Raw genomic sequence first — 20,668 nt, forward strand, 5'->3', positions numbered from 1 at the left:
AGCTGTTAAGCTGCAAGAGGAAGTTATTATACACATCCACTATAGTAGAAACCACTAGAAAAAAGGCACTTGGGGGCAGAGACTAAAAGATGATTTAGAACCAGGCATGCAGGCTTTGAATACTCGGTCGGGCCATCTGAGCTTTCTCTGGTGAACAGGTGAGTTGGAGAAGCTTTCTGGCGTGAATAGAGGTCATAACACAGGAAAGTTAAACTGTGTAAGAGGAGAAATGTCCGAAAAGGAAGCCTGAAAGCAGTGATCTCAAACAGTGCAGTGGAGACAGAATTCATGGCACAGAGAGGAACTAACATTAAGGGGAGTTGTGGGGTCTGGTGCTTGCTTACCTCTGAAGGTGACTTTGATAGCCTGCATGGACTCTGAGAGGGCGTGTGCAGCACTCAGGGAAAAGGCAGGACTGAGACCCTGCGAGGGAGACAAACTCCTGACTTCAATGGAGGAATTGTGGGTGTAGAGGTCAGTTATTGAAGCACTGGGTGTGGGTGATATCAGCAAAACAGAGAGAAAAGGGCTAATATCACAAATGTAAGGATTGGATGTGAAAGGACACTACCAAAAGAAGCATCACCAATCAGAAGAGGTGAGAAGGTCGGGCAGTAGACTGTAATGTAATGAGAGTCTGGGAAAAAACGTCGCAGAAAGTTGAGAGTAGTCAGTGGATATCAGATATTTCAGGGAGGCTGAGGTTTGAGGAGGATAAGTGTTGGGAGAAAAGCTCTGGATTTGACAAACTAGGTCACTATTGAAATTTGGCATTTTAGCAGGATCAGGACAGAAATCAGACTGCAAAGAGTTACATAGTATAAACCTTGAAGTGGGTCTCTGGGTGAAGTATATAGGAGTTCACTGTGCTATTTTTGTACCTTTTCTGTAAGTGTGAACGGTTTCAAAATTAAATATTTTTCAATATTTTTAATGTAATGAAAATTGGGAGACGTTAGATTATACAAGATAGTGTTTTTGGAGCCAGGTACCAGTGGTAATGGTACAAGATGGAAAAGTTATTTTGTGGGGTGGGGTACTACCTCTTAAAATAGTCAGGGGTGCCAAAGAAGGAATATGGGGACCCTTGCACGGGGTGGCCTTCGTTTCTGTCATATGGGAGCGTGGGTATCTGTAGCATAGGAGAGGGAAAGTGAAAGCTTGACGAAGGTAGGAAAGGTTTGGAAAAACTCCTCTGCGAAATCAGAAGGAAAGGAGTAGAGTTACCGACTAGGACTCAGAGCCGCGCTGAGACTAGATGGTTAAATCGGAGAGGAGCACTCAGCCCTGTTTCATGGGCCACAGCAGCCAATTCCTCAGCCATCCGCAAAGGCACTGCTTTTCCTACACCTCTGAGGTCACTCTGTGTGACCCTGCTTTTGTTGCTGGTGCACACTGCAGTCCGCATAGGTTCTTACCGTCCAAGTTGCTAGCGTAATTCAGTGAGGAGACCGTTATGTGGTAGATTTTCATTTCTTGTAGAATGTCACTTAAAGAATCACTTTTATAATAGTGGTGTCTAATTTCAAATACTTGAAATTCTCTTAATTTGAAAGGTGCTGGCTGACGGATTCCTGATGATTGGGATCGATGGCTCAGAAGCAGCAGATGGATCTGACTGGTTCTGTTATCACGCAACCTCCCCTTCTATTTTCCCTGTTGGTTTCTGTGAAATTAACATGATTGAACTTACTCCACCTAGAGGTATTTCATCCTAATATGAACGCTGGGTCTTTATCCTTGCCTTCTTTTTACATGGTATCTATTTACATCATTTAACACAGCCCTGGGTTTTTTTTTTGCTGTGTGGACATATTACATGTGTTCCTATATGCAAACATACATACACATAACAAGAGCTGTGGGGTGCTTTACACACATATAAAGCACTATATTCTAGCTACCTTTGATAAATTATATTAGTATAGAATTTTTCCTGCGTATCTGTACATTTTGTAATATGAATTGGTATTCTCGAGCCCTGTGGAGATGGTGATGTAGGTTATGGCATACATAAACGTTTTTTAAAAATAGATACAGGCTAAAGCCTTTGAGGGAAAGCAAGTTTCCATCTTTAGAATACCATGTGGCTTTTTTTTTTTTTTTTTAAAGGCATACCCTTAAATAGCTCTCAAGTCTTAACTAGTGACTTTCCTAATTTCAGTATCTGAGCGTTGGGTTTTTCTCTTCAGAAAAGAAGGGTTGGGAAAACTAAAAACAGAGGCCTATAAAATAGCGTTTGCCCAGCAGAAAAATATCACTGTGACATATGAAATGCTAGACTATCCTAAGCGTAGGATTACAAAAGCATAAGTTTATAATTCTTCTGGTAGACAGGAGAGAGACACTCTTGCATTGGGTAAGTAGGTGCACCTGTGTCTGTCTAGAAAAAGAAGAAATCCTTATAACATGGAGGAATTATTGCATTAAATAATGTGAGTGCAAGAGTTAAAGTTTATTATATAATCTAAAATCCCGAGATTTTAGTGTGTACTGAGTTAACCTTTTATATCTACGTTTTAATATGATGGTAATTTTAAATGAACTGCCAGTTAAATCAGGTGTGTTTTTTCAGGTTACACAAAACTTCCTTTTAAATGGTTTGACTACCTCAGGGAAACTGGCTCCATTGCAGCACCAGTAAAACTATTTAATAAGGTAAATTTAAATAATGGCATAATTATGTGGAATTTTTTTGATGCCTCACGAATGCAGATCATTGTTGGTCAAAATGTGTTTGCTTGATATTAGAACTTCTTAATGGAGATTAGTATAAACAGAACAATATATTTTCTTTACCTAGGAAATGAAGCTTGTTTTCAAACTTTGCTTCATTTTTAATCTGAGTAAAACAGAAATTAATACATTTCCTGACTAGTTCTGAAATGCTTCACCTTCACATGCTTTAATAATTAGAGAAGAATTTGCGAATTTTTTTGGTTTAGATCCGTCGCTGCTTTTGTTTCTTAGTGATGGTGGACTCGGGCGTACTTCTTCTCACCAGTGTTCCTGTTGTGCTTCTCCATGTCAGGATGTTCCAAATCACGGATTTCGTGTAGGAATGAAATTAGAAGCAGTAGATCTCATGGAGCCACGGTTAATATGTGTAGCCACAGTCACTCGAATTATTCATCGTCTCTTGAGGATACATTTTGATGGATGGGAAGAAGAGTATGATCAGTGGGTAGACTGTGAGTCCCCTGACCTCTATCCTGTAGGGTGGTGTCAATTAACTGGATATCAGCTACAGCCTCCAGCATCACAGTGTAAGTTGGTATACAGAAAAGGTGTCCTTTTGTAAAAATCAGCAATTCTCCAGAGGACTATTTCACATAAATCATCTTGTGAGCTCACAGGACAAGAATATTCCTTTATCTGATTGGTTGCCAGGTAAGATCTTAAGATTCACCAACAATATCCCAGAATCAGACCAGTGTGAACTCAGTAGTCGGTTACATGATGACTGTAGAGACACGACAGTAAGAGCACCCACCAAATTAGACTTGTCTTAACGCGTTTGAAAGTATAAGCTAAAATTTATTGGTATACATACGTGTGTGTGTGTGTGTGTGTGTGTGTGTGTGTGTGTATATATATAAAATAAATGCTTATTGATTAAGTAGTGGCATCTGTGGTATCATGGGTTTTACAGGAACAAACACCCTTATTTTCAAAGCATCATGTACTTTTATAAGTATAATGGCCTTGGTAAAGATAATCTATCTAAGTTGTATCTAGAGTTGTATGCTTGCAGTGCTTATCTGGTACCAATTTTCCCTTTTATTTTTCAGCATCAAGAGAAAGCCAATCAGGTTCATCAAAACAGAAGAAAAAGGCTAAGTCCCAGCAATACAAAGGACATAAGAAAAGTGGGTCACCACATGGTGTTTATATACATTTTCTAAGTTATTAACCAGTTGGGGTCATGGTTTTCTTGCACAGAAACGAATATACCATATGAGAGCCGATGACTGTGCATTATGTAAATTATGCTTAAAGGTGCAGTATGCCATAAAAGGCAAACCTTTTCAATAATGAGAAACACTTATGTTTTAGTTGACAGGAAACATGATTACCATCATATTTTAAAACCTATATGGTAAAGAAGAGAATACAAGTAGTTCTTGAAATAATATGCAAACCTACTGAAAATTAATTCTTTTTTTTAAACTTTAAAAAAAATAAATGCTTGATACTTACAAGAGACTTGGAGCCTAGGAAACCCATCTTCATAAACCAAAACAATCTTTCTAGAATGAGACTTACGCAAAACTCAAGTTGATGGCTAACAAAGTCAGGCTTAAGAATATTTTTTTAAAGTGTGTTTTCTATATTATGTTTTACCTTACAGTGAATGATTATGGCCATTAATAGCCAAAATAACATAATAAAATACATTGATAACTCTATTCATATGAGTTGATAACTCTATTGATAACTCTGATACTGATATTGATAACTCTGTTGATAACACTGATAACTCTAATCATATCTAAAGATATGATTCTTTTCAAAGTCCCCCCACCATAGGAAACCACAAGTTTTTCTCTTCACGAAACTTGTCATGGAATATTTCGTTCTGAGATCAGATTATTTTTATGTAAGGATATTTTTAAAAGTAAAAAGTATGTTTGAGGATTAAAACTAAAACAGATTTTTCAAGCTGACTTGCCATATGTTCAAATAAGTGTTAATCTGTCTCATTAACAACCAAGAGACTGAAGCAGCATGAAGAACCAAATATACCCTTACTTTCTGATTATCGTCATTTATGTATAATTTCTTTCTCACTGGGGACTACAAACTTTCCCCACCCACTGCCATGGCGCTGTCATGTCCTCCCGGCATGGAACCCAAGTCAGATTCAACAGGGATAACCTCCAGGCCTTTCTCTCGCGCTCTCTTTTATATTAGAGGTATAGGTTTCCCATTTGCCCAGAGTTATTTTGCCCACTAGCTGCTTGCCATGTTTGATATTCACCTAAAAGAACTTTAGAGAGCATTGCCAGACAGGCAGATGGAAGCGATCCCCAACATATCTGGAAATGATGAGGAAGAATTCACAAGGCAGCTTTGTCAGTGGACTAACCATAGCACATGTGGTCTCTAAGCTTTCTGTGAGATTAGATAGCACAGCCTGCTTTGGCCTGTCTTCTCACTTTCTATTGGACAAGACTGAGAGAGATTTCAGAATTTTTTTCCCAAGGTGTTACAAACACTTAGTACTCCGTGGCTATGTGACATACAATTTTTAGGACTAATTTCTGAGCACTGGGTACACAATTCACACACCTCCCTCACTGTGACTCTTGCGGGTTTGTTTCCAGCTTACGGGGTTTTAATTATTTTGGATTAATGGGCCATGGGAAGAAGGAAGAAACTAATGAAGTGATATCAGTATGCCAGTTTATAGTGACATTTAATAGTACCGCATTTCTGGGTTAGCTGGAAAAGAATTCAGCTTTAAATGTATAACATGTTCTTTAACTGTAACATTGCAAGAGCTCTCGATATTGAGAGCAATATTGAATGCAAAGGCATCATCTTTGATGCCTTTAACTTGTCCTTTGGACGTATGAAGGAAAAGGACTATAAAGCCACAGTCCCTTAGTAGAAACCTTTGGGACCAGATGTGTTTTGGAATTCAGAATTTTTCAGATTTTAGACAAGAAGTGTAGTACGTAGCATATATTATGTAACACTGCTTACAGACTCTGGCACATTTTCTGAGACAAAATATATGTAAATGTTTACATTAAGTGGGCCAAATAAAGATTATAAATAGTATCACCAAGTGAGATCTGGTTTTGTTGCCAAAGTTTTACAGAAAAACTGTGGATTTTGGAATGGAGGATAAGGAATATAGTGCCATGTGAATGAAGAAGAAGCAGTCTTCATTGTGAGGGTACTCTCTGTTCCTTTTATTTTTTTATAATGCTCACCAGATAGTTGATTAGAAATTTTTCCCACAAAACTTTACTTGCCCCAATAAGAAAGATTTTGGGGTCCATGAACCTAATTTGTCCATTGCATATGCAATGTCAACAGCAGATTGGCCACAAACCCTATTGTTTTTAAATTTGCCTACAGATTCTTTATGGCTCTGTGGTTTCATCTTCTAGCTCTTTGGTCTTTTTGTCCTGAAAATCCTCCATCAGTGTGTTCTTTGGTAGTGTTGTGTTTTTGTTTGGTTGGTCTTTTTTTTTTTTTTTTAAAACAGAAATAGATGGTTGGCTTCATTGTTCTAGCTTGTTTTGTAATGATCTGTGTTCATTCTATAGAGGGACAACTTCTAGTGCTTTTAGAAAATAGGGTCATGTTCTGCCAAGAGGATCATATAGACCGTCGTATGCATGTGATCTGTCCAATCTGAAAAGCCTTAATTTTTTCAAGGTTTAGTAATTCTAGAGCAGGAAACCCAGCACTAATTTCTGAACCATCTTCAGGGGCTGTTATAGGTAGGAGAGAGTTGGAGAACCTCCTTGCGTTTTAACTTGCGAGTGTGTGGGACATGAGGAAAAGTCTAAACGATTGCTGCACGTGATTTTGGTTTGGCAGCTGCAAGTTGAATGTGTACTTGCGATTACTTCTAGCTTAGTTATCAGACCATTTTACATAGGAGGTATGGTGTAACTTAGATTTATCTTGTAGCCCTGATTTCATGAAGCCTAAGTTCTGATTGCTCTTGCCTGAGTCATTTGTATACTCTGGAAGAAAACAGGTATAATTTCTAGTCCCAGAGATATGTAAGTATCCTTTAGCTTTCAACCTGACTAATGGAATATGTTGGTGGTTCACTATTTGCAAAGTTTAGTGTACTTTTTTTGCTGGTGAAAGCGTTGTATAAGCCTTCGAAGGCTTATGTTTGCTTAGGAAACTATAACCAAAAGGGCGTTTCAGAAGATATTAGATTGCTTAAGTACTTGCGGGCAACAAGCTTTATATTTTAGAAATGGTTTTCAGTGTAAGAATTACAAGTGTTATCTAAAAGACTAGACTATAAACCAGAAGGTAGGGGAACACATTTCATATCGGTACAATCCTGCCACCTGGATACTACATTTATTCAACTGATACTCCCTGAAAGCCAGCGTTTGGCCTTGTCTGGGCAGTGGAATGCTACCCTGCAGTCGGGTTTTAAAACCTTCTTTCTCTCCTGTTGGATTGTCAACCCCCTCAAGCTAAAATTTTCTTGAAGGAAGTTAGCCAGCTATTCTCCACACAAAATGCTCTCTGTAGTTCATTTTGTTTTATTTTATATGTTTTTAAGTATTTTGTTTTTAAGTAATCTCTACACCCAACATGGGGCTCACACTCATGACCCTGAGATCAAGAGTCAGCATGCTTCATTGACAGCCAGCCAGGCACCGTGCTTTGTTTTCTTTTTAATTGATTTAAGAATCAGGAACCAGAGGAGCACCTGGGTGTGTCAGTGGGTGAAGCGTCTGACTTTGGCTCGGGTCATGATCTCATGGTTCATGGGTTCGATCCCTGCCTCAGGCTCTATGCTGATAGCTCTGAACCTGCTTTGGATTCTCTGTCTCCTCTCTCTCCCCCGCCCCCCTCTCTCTGTCTCTCTCTCTGCCCCTCCCCCACTTGCACTTACGTTCTCTCTCAAAAATAAACAAACATTTAAAATATATATATATATATAAAATTTTATTTATGTATTAGTGTGTGTGTATATCCTTTTTTTTTTTTTTGTTTAAGAGAGTCAGGAACCAGGATTACCAGATTACCAGGCTCTCAGAGACCAGAAATAATCTCCCCCCCCCCCATTGACCCCCAACATACACACCCACGTGTACACACACTCACACTCCTTGTTTTCAGAAACACAGACCTTGCATAGTTGGTTCTCTTTTCAGAGTATCCTATGCAACATAATCTTTCCTAGTTATATTGCACTTTTCTTACCACGCATGTAAGTAAAAGCTTACTTTAGTCTGACTTGATATTTAGAGAGGAAGATGCCAGTTGGGAAGAAGCCTGTCAGTTTGTCGAGCCTGCCCATGACAGGTGGGGTGCGGAGGAGCTTCTCTGGTGACGAAGAGTTGACTCCTCCTCCAGCACAGACAGCCCCGGAGGCCTTCCCACCTCCCAGCACTAGCCGAGAGTTCATTCCCAGCCTCAAAACAGGTAATAGTCCTGTCAGCACCTCAGGTACTACAGGGGGTGAAAGTCTGGGCAGGGCGGTGGGAGACAAAAGCATGGTCTGGCGTGACAGATGCTGACTCATTAAATTTTTATTTTTCTTTCAACTAAAAACTTCATCTTCACTAGTCCTTGGTAGTCACTTCACTAAGTTAAGTCATCAGGGAGGGGTTTTTGTTTTATTATAAACCACTTCTGAGCTTCAGATTAGGAGAAAGCTCATCATTTCAGTTGGTGGAATTGAGAGGCAGCATGTCCTGGTTCGTGGTTTCATTAAAATGGCTGAACATTTTTCATTGCAGAATTCCATGTAGCTTGACCAGGGGAGAAGCACACCGTTAGGGATCAGTCTGATTAATCAGAGCCAACTATGAGGCTTTGCATTCCCATGGAATTTTGGTTCTGGTGGTAACATTTACCACAATCTTAGTTGAATGACATGGACTTGGAAATACAGTCTTGTGTAATTTTGGTGTTGAATTTGAGTAAAATTTAATTCCCATTATTTCACGCTTATGTACTTACAGTGATTAAGTAAGTGACATTTAATTTGAATTTAATTGGTTTGGCGAAGCTACTAGCTTGTAAGGAATGCAAAATATTTTACCCTTTGTAATTGCTAAGAACAAACATAGCACCATAAAATACTAGAAAGGTTTCACTTGCGTGTGATGAACCTCAGACAGAAGTGCGGAGGAGAGCACTTAGAAGCCAGAGTTGTCTTACCCTTGGCATCTGTTCTGCCATATCCTAATTATTGCTTTCAAACTCCCTTGTTTTATTTAATCCGTATTCTTTAAAATGCCTTTTGTATGTTGAAAACCCTGATGGGTGTTAATACCTAGCTGTGTTTTCTTCTTCTTCCTCCTCTGTTCGTAATATCTTTATACCTGAAGTTTTGGGGGACTTGGGGGTTTTGGGGGGTGGGGGACAGGAGTGCCATTTTTAAGATACGTTCTTTAGCTTTAGTCTCCTTACCAGGGTATTAGGTCATCATCATTCTTCCTACAGATCACTCTAATAATATCCTTATTTCTAGAAGAAATTACTCTCTTTTGTATAAAAAGTAGATGAGGACTGCAAATATGAGTTTATCTGCTCTTTAATGGAAAAACATTTAAAGTCTATCTAAAGAGCATTTCAGTTTCTTTTCTTGTTTGTCTCTTTTGTTTTGACCTTGTTATTTATGAAATAGTCTTTAAGCAATTAACTATAGATATTGTGAGCTCTGAATACGTTTGAATTTTTATTGAGTTTTGTTGGATTTATTGGCGTTTTTATCGGGTTTTAAGAATTAGACTAATTTAGAAGGTGCGTGTCACATTTTGTAAGATGTTACTAATTCATGTATAATAGAACCTAAGTTCTAGGATTGGCAGAACCCAAGAACTTAGAGTACATGCATGGGATGGAAACCACAGGGTCTCCTAAGTGACTTCCTTCTTCCACCGGTGTCTGTAGTGTCTTCTGAGCTGGGGGCACATCGTGTGGGACTTGGTGTGATTTTACTCTGGTGAAACTGTGTGGTACTACATTGCTATCTGACCTACCTGGAAGCTACAGTTTGATTAGCTACTCAGAGTTTATTACTTCTGGACTTCCAGCTAGGAAAATATGATTTCCATTAGTTCATCTCCTGAAATATTAGTGATGAGAGTCAGCAAAGTGACTTCCTTTTAAAAACGGAGCTAGAAAAATGCACTTGCGCCGCATTCAGCCACAGGATCTATTTTATTTCATCCATCATTCATTGAGTATAAGGCCTAGAAAGGAGAAATGATTCGTGTGAAGATACCAGACCGGCATTGTTTTAGTTTCCATGAAAACCGTCAGACTGTGCATCAAAGCATTCCACATCTGAGTGAGCCTTTCGCCTTTCTCTTGAGTTACTCTTTTTTAAGCACATTATTTCCATATTTTAACATGAGTGGAAGCATACTCCAGAAATTTGTTGTTTATAGTAAATGCAGATAGTTTCAGGATGTGCTTTAGAATCTCGACTTACCTTTGTCCCATTTCAAAAAAACAAACATCCATTTGAATGGAACGTTTGGTCTGAAGCACAGGAACTCTTTTCTCATTCATTTAGCCATCTGATCATCCTAGAACAAGATACTGTTTTAACCAACCTTTTATTGTGGGTACTGCACCTTTAATGAAACATGGTTTGTTGTTTTGTTTTTTTTTTTTCTTTTCCATGTATTTATTTTCATGGTATTGTTCAAATGTCCTTAACAATTAATATGTGTTGGTTAGATTTAAAGGTTGACTATTATATTCTTGATAGTCTCCATAAAAGTATTGTTAATTATATTACGCAAAAGAAGAACTGCACAGTCGTGTTTACTTTGAGTTTCCCAACAGTCTGATTGGTGTTTGTTTTGCTGTTATTATAGGCTTAGTGTATTCACTTTTCTGTCTTTGGACTATTAAATTTTTTAACACCATTACCAAAACAAATACCAAAGTAAAATGAAGTGAATTGACCTCTCTCAAAAGATTATTCTTTAAATTATTAAGATATCAAATACCACTATTCTTTTAAAGATTTTATTTGTAACTAATCTCTACACCCAGTGTGGGGCTCAAACTCACCACCCTGAGATCAAGAGTCCATTGCCTTACCAACTGAGCCAGCCAGGCACCGGAAAGACCACTATTTTTTAAACTAATCTTTGTAACTATGATCAGGAAGAAAGTATTTTTCTGCAACTGCACTACTTGACTTTAAAAATATAACCATTTTAATATTGTTCCACATGGTGGTACTATCTAGTTAGTGATTCAGGTAAACTTAATTGGCTTACTGTTCATCTAAATACTCTCTGAGCCCTAATTCTTCTCATAAATTGACTTTTTCCTTTCTGTATAAGCAGTTCCCAGTTTACATTCCATATATGTGCACATCGTCTTGTTCCAATTGTAATGAAAAGATCCGTAATGGAAAAAACAAAACTTGCACCTTTGATTTGAAGACGAGTTATCTCAGGGGCGCCTGGGTGGCACAGTCAGTTAAGCGTCCGACTTCAACCAGGTCACGATCTCGCGGTCCGTGAGTTCGAGCCCCGCGTCGGGCTCTGGGCTGATGGCTCAGAGCCTGGAGCCTGTTTCCGATTCTGTGTCTCCCTCTCTCTCTGCCCCTCGCCCGTTCATGCTCTGTCTCTCTCTGTCCCAAAAATAAATAAACGTTGAAAAAAAAAAAAATTTGAAGACGAGTTATCTCAGAGAGTAACACAGCCAGCATGGGTGGGAGTCACACGTTGCTCAAACGCGGTTGTGGCAGGCACCGTGGCCCAGGGAGGCTTGCGCTGGCAGTCAGTTCCCCCAGCCACAGCCCCTGGAAAAGCTGGCTGTCTGTGGCCAAGTGTCCCTACTTTCCAGGGTCTTAACGGGAAATCTCTTGTTTCCAAATATTCAGTCAAATTTAAAAGAACCATGGGAGGAGGGAGTGGGAAGGACACAGTTTGTGACCTCTGATTTAACACATCCTTGTGCTAAAGAAATTGGAGAAGGAAGTGAGCACCGCTTACTGTGGGATTGGATCCCAGTCAGTGTGTTAGCATACAGGACCACCCATTTCCAGTATTTAGAGCTTGACCAGCCCAATTTTGGTTAAACGGTAACTTCTTTAAGAAACCTGAATACCTTTCTGAGAAGTTGGTGGTTACTAAGACTAGTTTTTAGCACCTAGCTGAGACCATTTTTATTTAAAAAGTAGGGAAGTAATTTTTTGAAGGAGAGTTCTGGAGGAAGTAACAGTAGACCATGAACCTCCAGGAAAGGATTCAGAGGAATCTGAAGTTACTGGATAATTGTGTTGAAGGACAGTAACTTAAGAGGGATTTATTTTTTTAAAAAAGGAAAATTTCGGTATTAAATAGCCTAAAGTATGGGGCGCCTGGGTGGCGCAGTCGGTTAAGCATCCGACTTCAGCCAGGTCACGATCTCGCGGTCCGTGAGTTCGAGCCCCGCGTCGGGCTCTGGGCTGACGGCTCAGAGCCTGGAGCCTGTTTCCGATTCTGTGTCTCTCTCTCTCTCTGCCCCTCCCCCGTTCATGCTCTGTCTCTCTCTGTCCCAAAAATAAAAAATAAAAACGTTGAAAAAAAATAATAATAAATAAATAGCCTAAAGTTTTTGCCCAAGGCCACTGCTGGGCCCAGCAAAGAAAAAAATTTTTTTCTTCGTCTTTGCCCATGCATTAGAAAGAAGCCTTCCTGTCCCTAACGATTCTGACTAGCCATGACTTCAGTGGCTATCAAGAAATCTAAACCCCACTGAAAATACTAGAAACTTAAAAACAGTTGTCCACAGAAATAAAGACTGACTGGAACATGGCCTGTTTATGAATCGAGGACCGCCTAGACTGTTGGGTTTGTCTTCATTAAAAAGGAAGTCATCAGGGGCACCTGCCTGGCCCAGTCGGTAGAACATGCAACTCAGTCTCAGGGTCATGTGTTCAAGTTCCATGTTAGGCATGGAGCCTACTTAAAATTTTAAAAAAGGAAGTCCTCAGATCCTCCGAGAAGGACTCAGGCAGTACTGCTGTTAGGTGATGCCGTTGCCATCATTAGCCATTTTGCACCAATGATCTTCACATTGCTGATGTCAGTAAAGTTTTATTTTACCTAAAATGACTGTTCAAGTTTTCCAGGATTTTAGTTTTAATATAGGTGTTTATCCAGTATCAGATTTATGACTTATTTTTATGAATATGAAAATTATGTATAAATATAACATGTCTATCATAGATGATATCATACTTTATATTATTTATAATACTATTTTACTATTATTATCAAATTTATATCTTTTTTCTACAGGGAGTCTTTTTAATGAAGGTACTCCTTGGAGATGATAAGATTATATTGAAGTCATATATTAACGTCACTTATTTTAAATATTAGAGTTCAGAATCATGCAAGAAATGCGTCACTGTTGTATAGACATTGACATAAAAGTGAATACTTAGTTATAAGAAAAATTCAAATTATTCTCATCAAATCAGCGATCACTATTAACTTGACCACTTCATTGAAGAGGTTCATTGTGCAGTGTCTAGATTACGGCATTGTTCCTTTCTGGGACTTTCTTAACTGCCAATATATTTTAAGAATTAAAGTGAATTAAAGGTTCATACTTCTGGGGGTTAATTTTAAGAGTTATGGAAGACATGAAGAAGTCTTATTAACTGTATAAAGCTGGTGGAACCTGAAGACTGAAAGTAATCTGAATTTTCCAGAAAGGCTTAATCACATCCCCCGCATTTATCTCTCTCATGCAGTGACTACATTGCAGCTGAAGGAGGAGTTGATAGATGGAGAGGATTATAATTTCCTCCAAGGAGCGTCCGATCAGGAGAGCAATGGCTCTGCCAGCTTCTACATCAAACAGGAGCCCTGAGGCGGGCTCCGGACCCAGGGGCGGGAGGGAGGGGTTTTACAAAACAGGACTGATTTATAACCAACTGAGCTGTACAGCGGGGCTATTCCACTGGGACATTTTGCTAAACATAGAAAATTTCAGTTCCAGATTTTTCAGGTGGGTGGGGAAACTATTTTAGTCGTGGGGGGAAATTTTTCAATTTATAAAGATGGACAATTTTTGTGTTGTATTTGAAGCTTTTGGAAGAATTTTGTAATATTTTCCAAGTTTGGATTTATGTGCATTGTTAACAACTGAAATTCTAACTTTTTGGTAAGATTAAAGTTTAGGTAGCAGGATTGAAGGAAATGATTTAAAAGAAGGATATAGTTGTAAATGCAAATGAACTGTCATTACAAATGAACCTTTTTGGTACCTGTTGGGAGATTTTGGGATTTTAGAAGTTAGGCCAGTCACATCTCCAGCTTCCTTTGCTGCAGAAATATGCAACTGAACCCCCCTCCCAAGGAGGGTTCATCACCACATAGGATCATGGAAGGGGTAATTAATTCTGCTTGTTGGCATTTTATTGCAGCCCATTTTAAATGTTTGTACAGAAATGTTTTTCATTCTGTGAAAATTTATTTGGAGTTCTATATGAAACTGGAAGAACTCTGGATACTTTTATATGTTCTCTTTTAATTAAAAAAAAAAAAAAGATTAAAATTATCCTAACACTAAAGTGTTAAACTGGAATGGTTGACAAGATATACAGGATCTCAGTCTACATGTCGAGGGGTTGGGGAAAATGCAATATTGTCCGTAGTTCATTTTATTTTCCTTACTAAAGATACCCCACATGAGGGATTCTGGTCAGGCCTCTACCATTTCCCTCCATCAGTTAGATGATACTTGGTATAACCACACCCCAAAACAGATGTTCTACTGTATTACCAGTGGAATCAAATTCAGAGTTGTTTAAAGCCAAAAATCCTTTTAGATTTCAAAATCATTCCAGCTCTGCTTTTAACTATCCTGGATTTGTTAGAAAACTAATTTGAAAGAGAATTTAATTTTCTTAAAATTCCATATATATAAATATAAATATATATATATATAGTATGAATTGTCTTTTAATTGTATTCAAAATTAATTTTAACGATAATAACTGATTTGGACCATTTCAGACATTCCCTATTTTAAAATTCACATGGCTTCCTTTAAAAAAAGGATACAAGGGTAAATTGGTGAAAGGTTTGCTCTCTGCATTTTTCAGACCTTCTGAGTTGTGACTGAATGAGAGAGCTCTAGCGTTTACCAGTGAGGTTCATAAACTAAACTCTCAGGAATTAATTGCATCTGTTCTAGAAGTGCTTCTGGGTCTTAGCCTGGCCTCTTCAGAGTGGTAACATTGGCCATCTCCTCTGGAATATAGGTAGGGCTAATTAGAAATTAATCAAAATGATTAACCTCTAAAGTCCTTCAGCCTATGGAATGCTTTAAAAAAATGGTAATGGAAAGCCCCAGGAGACCATTTTAGGTAAGATTTTTGTTTGAATTTTAAAATGCATAGAACATTAAAAACCAGCAATTTATTTTCTAAAATATTGCTCTACTTTTGGGAATAAATAGCATTGGTAATACGCACAGGTTTACCTCATTCTATGCAAGAGGGGTTAATAACATAAGGTTTTGTAGTTGCTACTGGAAGTAAAATTTGTTACTTTATAGTGTAAGAATGTATGGAATCGCATGTCAACATTTCTTAATACTGACTCTTTAGGGGCATAAATGCAGATCATATCAACGCCAGGTTGATTCTCACGTGTCAAACATATGTGAATTCAGCTGTTAAATTACTGGATATTTATCTTAAACAACCTTACTGAGAGGGACCTACTGTAAATGTGACATCCTCACACTTCCCAAATCTTTAAGTTAAAGAATCTTCCCATAAACTTAAAGCCTGGAAGACTTCCAAAGCAGGGCTTACCACGATCTTCGTTCTCAGGCTCTGGTTCCATGACACGTGACAGGGGCACAGGAAGCAGCTGCATGGTGCGCTTTGCCAGTACCTTGGGCTCTGGGGCTCTGCAGGGACCTGACAAACCCAGGAGGGATTGGATTTGGAGCCTGGTAATGAGTTGTGTACAATGCTCATTTGTAGCCAGGTCCTGTAAGCTTCCAATTATATAGCAAAACCAGGCTCTGAGTGTTTTCGAATTTCCCACCTGTTCACCAAGTGTTTCCTGTCTTGACCCCGTGACCAACAGCTAAAGGTTGGCAAGGACTTCCTAGCAGCCTAAACACAATCTGAAGCCCTCCTCATCATTCAGGCTCTAACTCCTGCCGCTGATAAACAGGAAATAAGTCAGTGCAGAGGAGATTGTTGTCTTAGCCATAACTCCAGTCGTACAACCCAATAGCCCCATTCTCTTTTACCGTTCAAAATGTACTGCTGACCTTGGGTTTGCTTTCATTTTTTTCCTGTTAGGATTATTTGGGGATTTTTGGTAGTTTAAACTCTTTTAACCTTTTCCTTGCTGTGTATGAGGAAAGCTAAAGCTGTTATCAACAACTTCTACGGATACTAACACGGGTTTTCAGTGTTTGTTTGTTTTTATTATATTAATTTTGCGTGATGTGAATACCCTCTCCCATCAATATTTGTATTATGGTGCTATATATTTGGTAATGATCCTTTACTATTGGGAAGGGATTTTAAAAATACTGTGATTAAACTGGGTTGCTTCCTTTGATTTTCATATTTTAAATAAAGCCACAGTCATTTATACAAAAGAAAAGCATCTGTCCCTGGGCAAATCTTTTGAGGACAGAGGTCAAAGTAAACTGCATAAGGTTTTTACATCATTTCTGTATGTATTTGATATATAGATCAATATCTGTACAAATTTAATCTTTTATTTTCTTGGTAACTTGTGATCATTGAGAAAGTGTTTGAGACTTTCTCAGGAAGTGTATATAATGGCGTGAAAAATTCCTTCAGAGAAACTTATGTTCCTTTCATTTTTACCAAACTGCAAATTTTCAGCATGGATGTGAAAAGCATTAAAATTATAACTTTGTGTACAAGATGAAAATAATTCACTAAATTTGCCCTTTTTTACACAAAATAAAATGTTAAAGTTGAGTTGTATCGGAGCGGTTCTTTAATACGCTTTAGTCTTTGAAGGGTGTCCTTTTTTATTCAAAGTACTGAGTGCCTTCTGTAAGCAGTCACAGGTCTCTGAGAGAGTCAGGTGAGTTCCTTCCTCCCAGAGCCTGTTGCCCCTATGTGGGAAAGCAAGCACATGAGTGAGGAAGAATCTGCTGGTAGCTGACAAGGGAGGAACAGAATATGGATGGATATGTGGATGTGGCTGCCTTTGAGCCAGGATTTCATAGAAAGGTAAATGGCAAAAGCACAGCCGCCGGCAGGGAGGTTTCGTCACTTTCGAACATGCTGTTTCAGCCTTGGCATGCTTGCTAGAGGACTTTTTTTTTTTTTCTTTCATTTTTTATTATTTTTTAGTCTTACATTTATTTATTTTTGAGAGACAGAATGAGACAGAGTGTGAGTGGGGGAGGGGCAGAGAGAGAGGGAGACACAGAATCTGAACCAGGTTCCAGGCTCTGAGCTGTCAGCACAGAGCCCGACACACAGGGCCCAAACCCATGAACGGTGAGATCGTGACGTGAGCCAAAGTCAGACACTTAACTGACTGAGCCACCCAGGTGCCCCATGGGGGACTTTTTTTTAAGCTCCCTTAACCTCAACAGCGGACAGAATTCATAGGCTGTATATAAATTATCCCAGCTAGAGCACTATCAGCAATAACCAAAGTATGGAAAGAGCCCAAATGTCCCATCGATGGATGAATGGATAAAGATGTGGTATATATACAATGTAATATTACTCAGCATTCAAAAAGAATGAAATCTTGCCATTTGCAACTAAGTGGATGGAACTAGAGGGTATTATGCTAGGCGAAATTAGGGAAAGACAAATATCATATGACTTCACTCCTATGAAGACTTCAAGATACAAAACAGATGAACATAAGGAAAGCAAAAATATAAAAACGGAGGGGGACAAAAAAAGGGATACAAATATGGAGAACAAACGGTTACTGGAGGGGTTGTGGGAGGGGGGATGGGCTAAATGGGCAAGGGGCATTAAGGAATCTACTGAATCATTGTTGCACTATATGCTAACTAGCTTGGATATAAATTTTTTAAAAAATCAATTAAAAAAAATTAAAAATTATCCCAGCTAGCTCTTGTTGTTTACATGAAGAGGAAATGCAAGACACCCTCCTTTACCAGCTGTCTCTTTGGTAAGTTACTCAACATTTACTAAAAAAGCTGCAGAGAATTTTATGGATGTAAGATAATGGGTTGAGTCTCTTCCGGGGTTAATTTCATCATCACACTTTAGAAATATAGAACACATTCCAAGAAAAACAGTATCTGCCTTGCTTTCTACCTTAAATGGCTTGAATAGTTGTCTAGTACATGGGAATTCCCAGCTTGACTCTCATTTACGGTCCCATGAGTTTTACATATATATATTATTCTTTAAGCCTCTTAGGAAACTAGTTTTCTGGTGTGCTTTATGCCCAGCATATGCATTAAGAGTAGTAAGTGTTTCCCAGAAGTAAGTAACTTTTTAGCCCTGTGTTGTTTATCCAGCCTTGTGAGATCAGGGAGAACAGTAAAGGATTTCCTCTTATAGACTTCCTGAGGCTGGTGTAACCCTCTTTGGCCTGTCTCACAAGCAGGCCAAATAGGGTTTGCCTATTGACAAAAAGCAAATAACCCTGTAAAAAAGTAATGCATTTTATTATTTTTTTAATTTTTTTTTTAAGTTTATTTATTTTTGAGACAGAGACAGAGCATGAACGGGGGAGGGTCAGAGAGAGAGGGAGACACAGAATCTGAAACAGGCTCCAGGCTCTGAGCGGTCAGCACAGAGCCCGACGCGGGGCTCGAGTCGAACTCACGGAGTGTGAGATCGTGACCTGAGCCGAAGTCGGCTGCTTAACTGACTGAGCCACCCAGGTGCCCCAGTAATGCATTTTAAAGAAGAAACACAGATGGCTAACAGACACATGAAAAGATGCTCATCATCCCTTACCATCAGGGAAATACAAATCAAAACCACGATGAGATATCACCTCACACCTGTCAGAATGGCCAAAATCAAAAACGTAAGAAACAAGTGTTGGCGAAGATGCAGAGAAAAAGGAACCCTCATGCACTGGTGGGAATGCAAACCGGTGCAGCCACTGAACACAGTATGGAGGCTCCTCAAGGTTAAAACCAGAACCACCTCTCCCTCTCTCTGTCTCTCAAACTTAAAAAACAAACAAAAAACTACCCTACCATCCAGCAATCACACTACGGGGTATTTACCCGAAGAATACAAAGACACTAATTCAAAGGGATACACACACCATTATTTATTGCGGCATTATTTAGAATTGCCAAACTATGGAAGCAGCCCAAGTGTCCATCCATAGATAAATGGGTAAAGAAAATATAGTGTATATATAAACACAATGGAGTATTATTCAGCCAGAAAAATAAAAAAGGGCCGCCTGGGTGGCTGAGTCAGTTAAGCATCTCTTGATTTCGGCTCAGGTCATGATGTCACGGTTTGTGGGATTGAGCCCCGCGTCGGACTCCGTGCTGACGGTGTGGAGCCTGCTTGGGATTCCCTCTGTTCCTCTTCTGCTTGTGTGTGCTCTCTCTCAAAATAAATAAACTTTAAAAATAAATTAATAGGGGCACCTAGGCGGCTCAGTTAAGTGTCTGACTTCAGCTCAGGTCATAATCTCACAGTTTATGGGTTTGAGCCCCATGTCGGGCTCTGTACTGACAGCTCAGAGCCTGGAGCCTGCTTAGGATTCTGTCTCCCTCTCTCTCTGCCCCTCCTCGGCTCACACACACACTCTCTCTCTCTCTAAAATGAACATTTAAAAAAAGTTTTTTAATTTAAAAATAAATAAAAATAATAAAATACTATAAAAAAGAATGGGAGGTGGCTGGGTGGCCTAGTTGGTTAAGTATCTGACTCTTGATTTTGACTCAAGTCATGATCTCATGGTTTGTGGGATCAAGCTCTGCATTAGGCTCGGTGCTGACAGCTCAGATTCTCACTCCCACTCTCTCTAACTTTAAAAATAAATAAAAAGCATGAAATCTTGCCATTTGCAACAACATGGATAGAGCAGAGTATAATGCTAAGTGAAATAAATCTGAGAAAGAGAAATACCACATGATTTCACTCAATGTGGAATTAAAAAAAAAAAAGCAAAGGAGGGAAAATAGAGACAAACCAAGAAGCAGACTCATAACTCTGGACAACAACTGACCATTACCAGAGGGGAGGTGAGTGGGGGCACGAGGGAACCAAGGGGTGGGGATTAAAGAACATATTATGATGAAAAAAATAAAGCATTTTGGTTTTTAAAAACAATTTTTTTTAACGTTTATTTATTTTGGGGACAGAGAGAGACAGAGCATGAATAGGGGAGGGGCAGAGAGAGAGGGAGACACAGAATCAGAAGCAGGTTCCAGGCTCTGAGCCATCAGCCCAGAGCCTGACGCGGGGCTCGAACTCACGGACCGTGAGATCGTGACCTGAGCTGAAGTCTGACGCTTAACCGACTGCGCCACCCAGGCGCCCCGGTTTTTTAAAGGTTTTATATACATATATATATGTATATATATATATATATATATACATATATATATATATATTTTTTTTTTTTTAGAGAGAGGGTAAGCAAGTAGGGGAGAGGGAGAGAGGGAGAGAATCTTAAGCAGGCTCCACACTCACAGAGCCCGATGTGGGGCTTGAATCCCATGACCCTGGGATCGTGACCTAAGCCAAAAACAAGAGTCGGACATTCAACCGAGCCACCCAGGGCCCCTAAAGTAACGCATTTTAAACAATGCGTGTAATACACGTTCAAATAAAAGTTGTACTGAAATCATAAAAGGTTCTGAAGGAGTTAACTGCTTTCACACACCTAGCTGGTATATAGGATTTACCCTCACCACAGTCCACCCTTTCTCATTCACTACCAAAGTAAGTCCTTAAGTCCACACCATAAAGTCCACAGCTTTCCCCACTCCAAATTTGACT

At 39.1% G+C, this 20,668-nt stretch overlaps 1 protein-coding gene across 19 annotated transcripts in view; it reads left to right on the plus strand.

Annotated features, from left to right (window-relative positions):
* MBTD1 (mbt domain containing 1) overlaps positions 1–16,666 on the plus strand; it is a 72,322-nt gene extending 55,656 nt beyond the window's left edge. For 15 of the 19 annotated variants that reach the window (XM_040497103.1, XM_040497104.1, XM_040497107.1 and 12 more), the window contains 6 exons: positions 1,557–1,704; positions 2,576–2,658; positions 3,032–3,266; positions 3,792–3,869; positions 7,963–8,139; positions 13,436–16,666. In XM_040497103.1, coding sequence (XP_040353037.1) covers positions 1,557–1,704; positions 2,576–2,658; positions 3,032–3,266; positions 3,792–3,869; positions 7,963–8,139; positions 13,436–13,554 — 840 coding nt within the window. In that variant the 3' untranslated portion in view covers positions 13,555–16,666. Of the gene's footprint in view, positions 1–1,556; positions 1,705–2,575; positions 2,659–3,031; positions 3,391–3,791; positions 3,870–7,962; positions 8,140–13,435 lie in introns of those variants that run through there. The other 4 variants (XM_040497109.1, XM_040497110.1, XR_005797476.1 and 1 more) reach the window with 3 other exon arrangements.
* The last annotated feature ends 4,002 nt before the right edge of the window (positions 16,667–20,668 follow it).

The sequence above is a fragment of the Herpailurus yagouaroundi genome, unplaced genomic scaffold (genome assembly GCF_014898765.1).
Source record: "Herpailurus yagouaroundi ecotype Mexico unplaced genomic scaffold, PumYag 189, whole genome shotgun sequence".
In the NCBI taxonomy this organism is placed as follows: domain Eukaryota; kingdom Metazoa; phylum Chordata; class Mammalia; order Carnivora; family Felidae; genus Herpailurus; species Herpailurus yagouaroundi.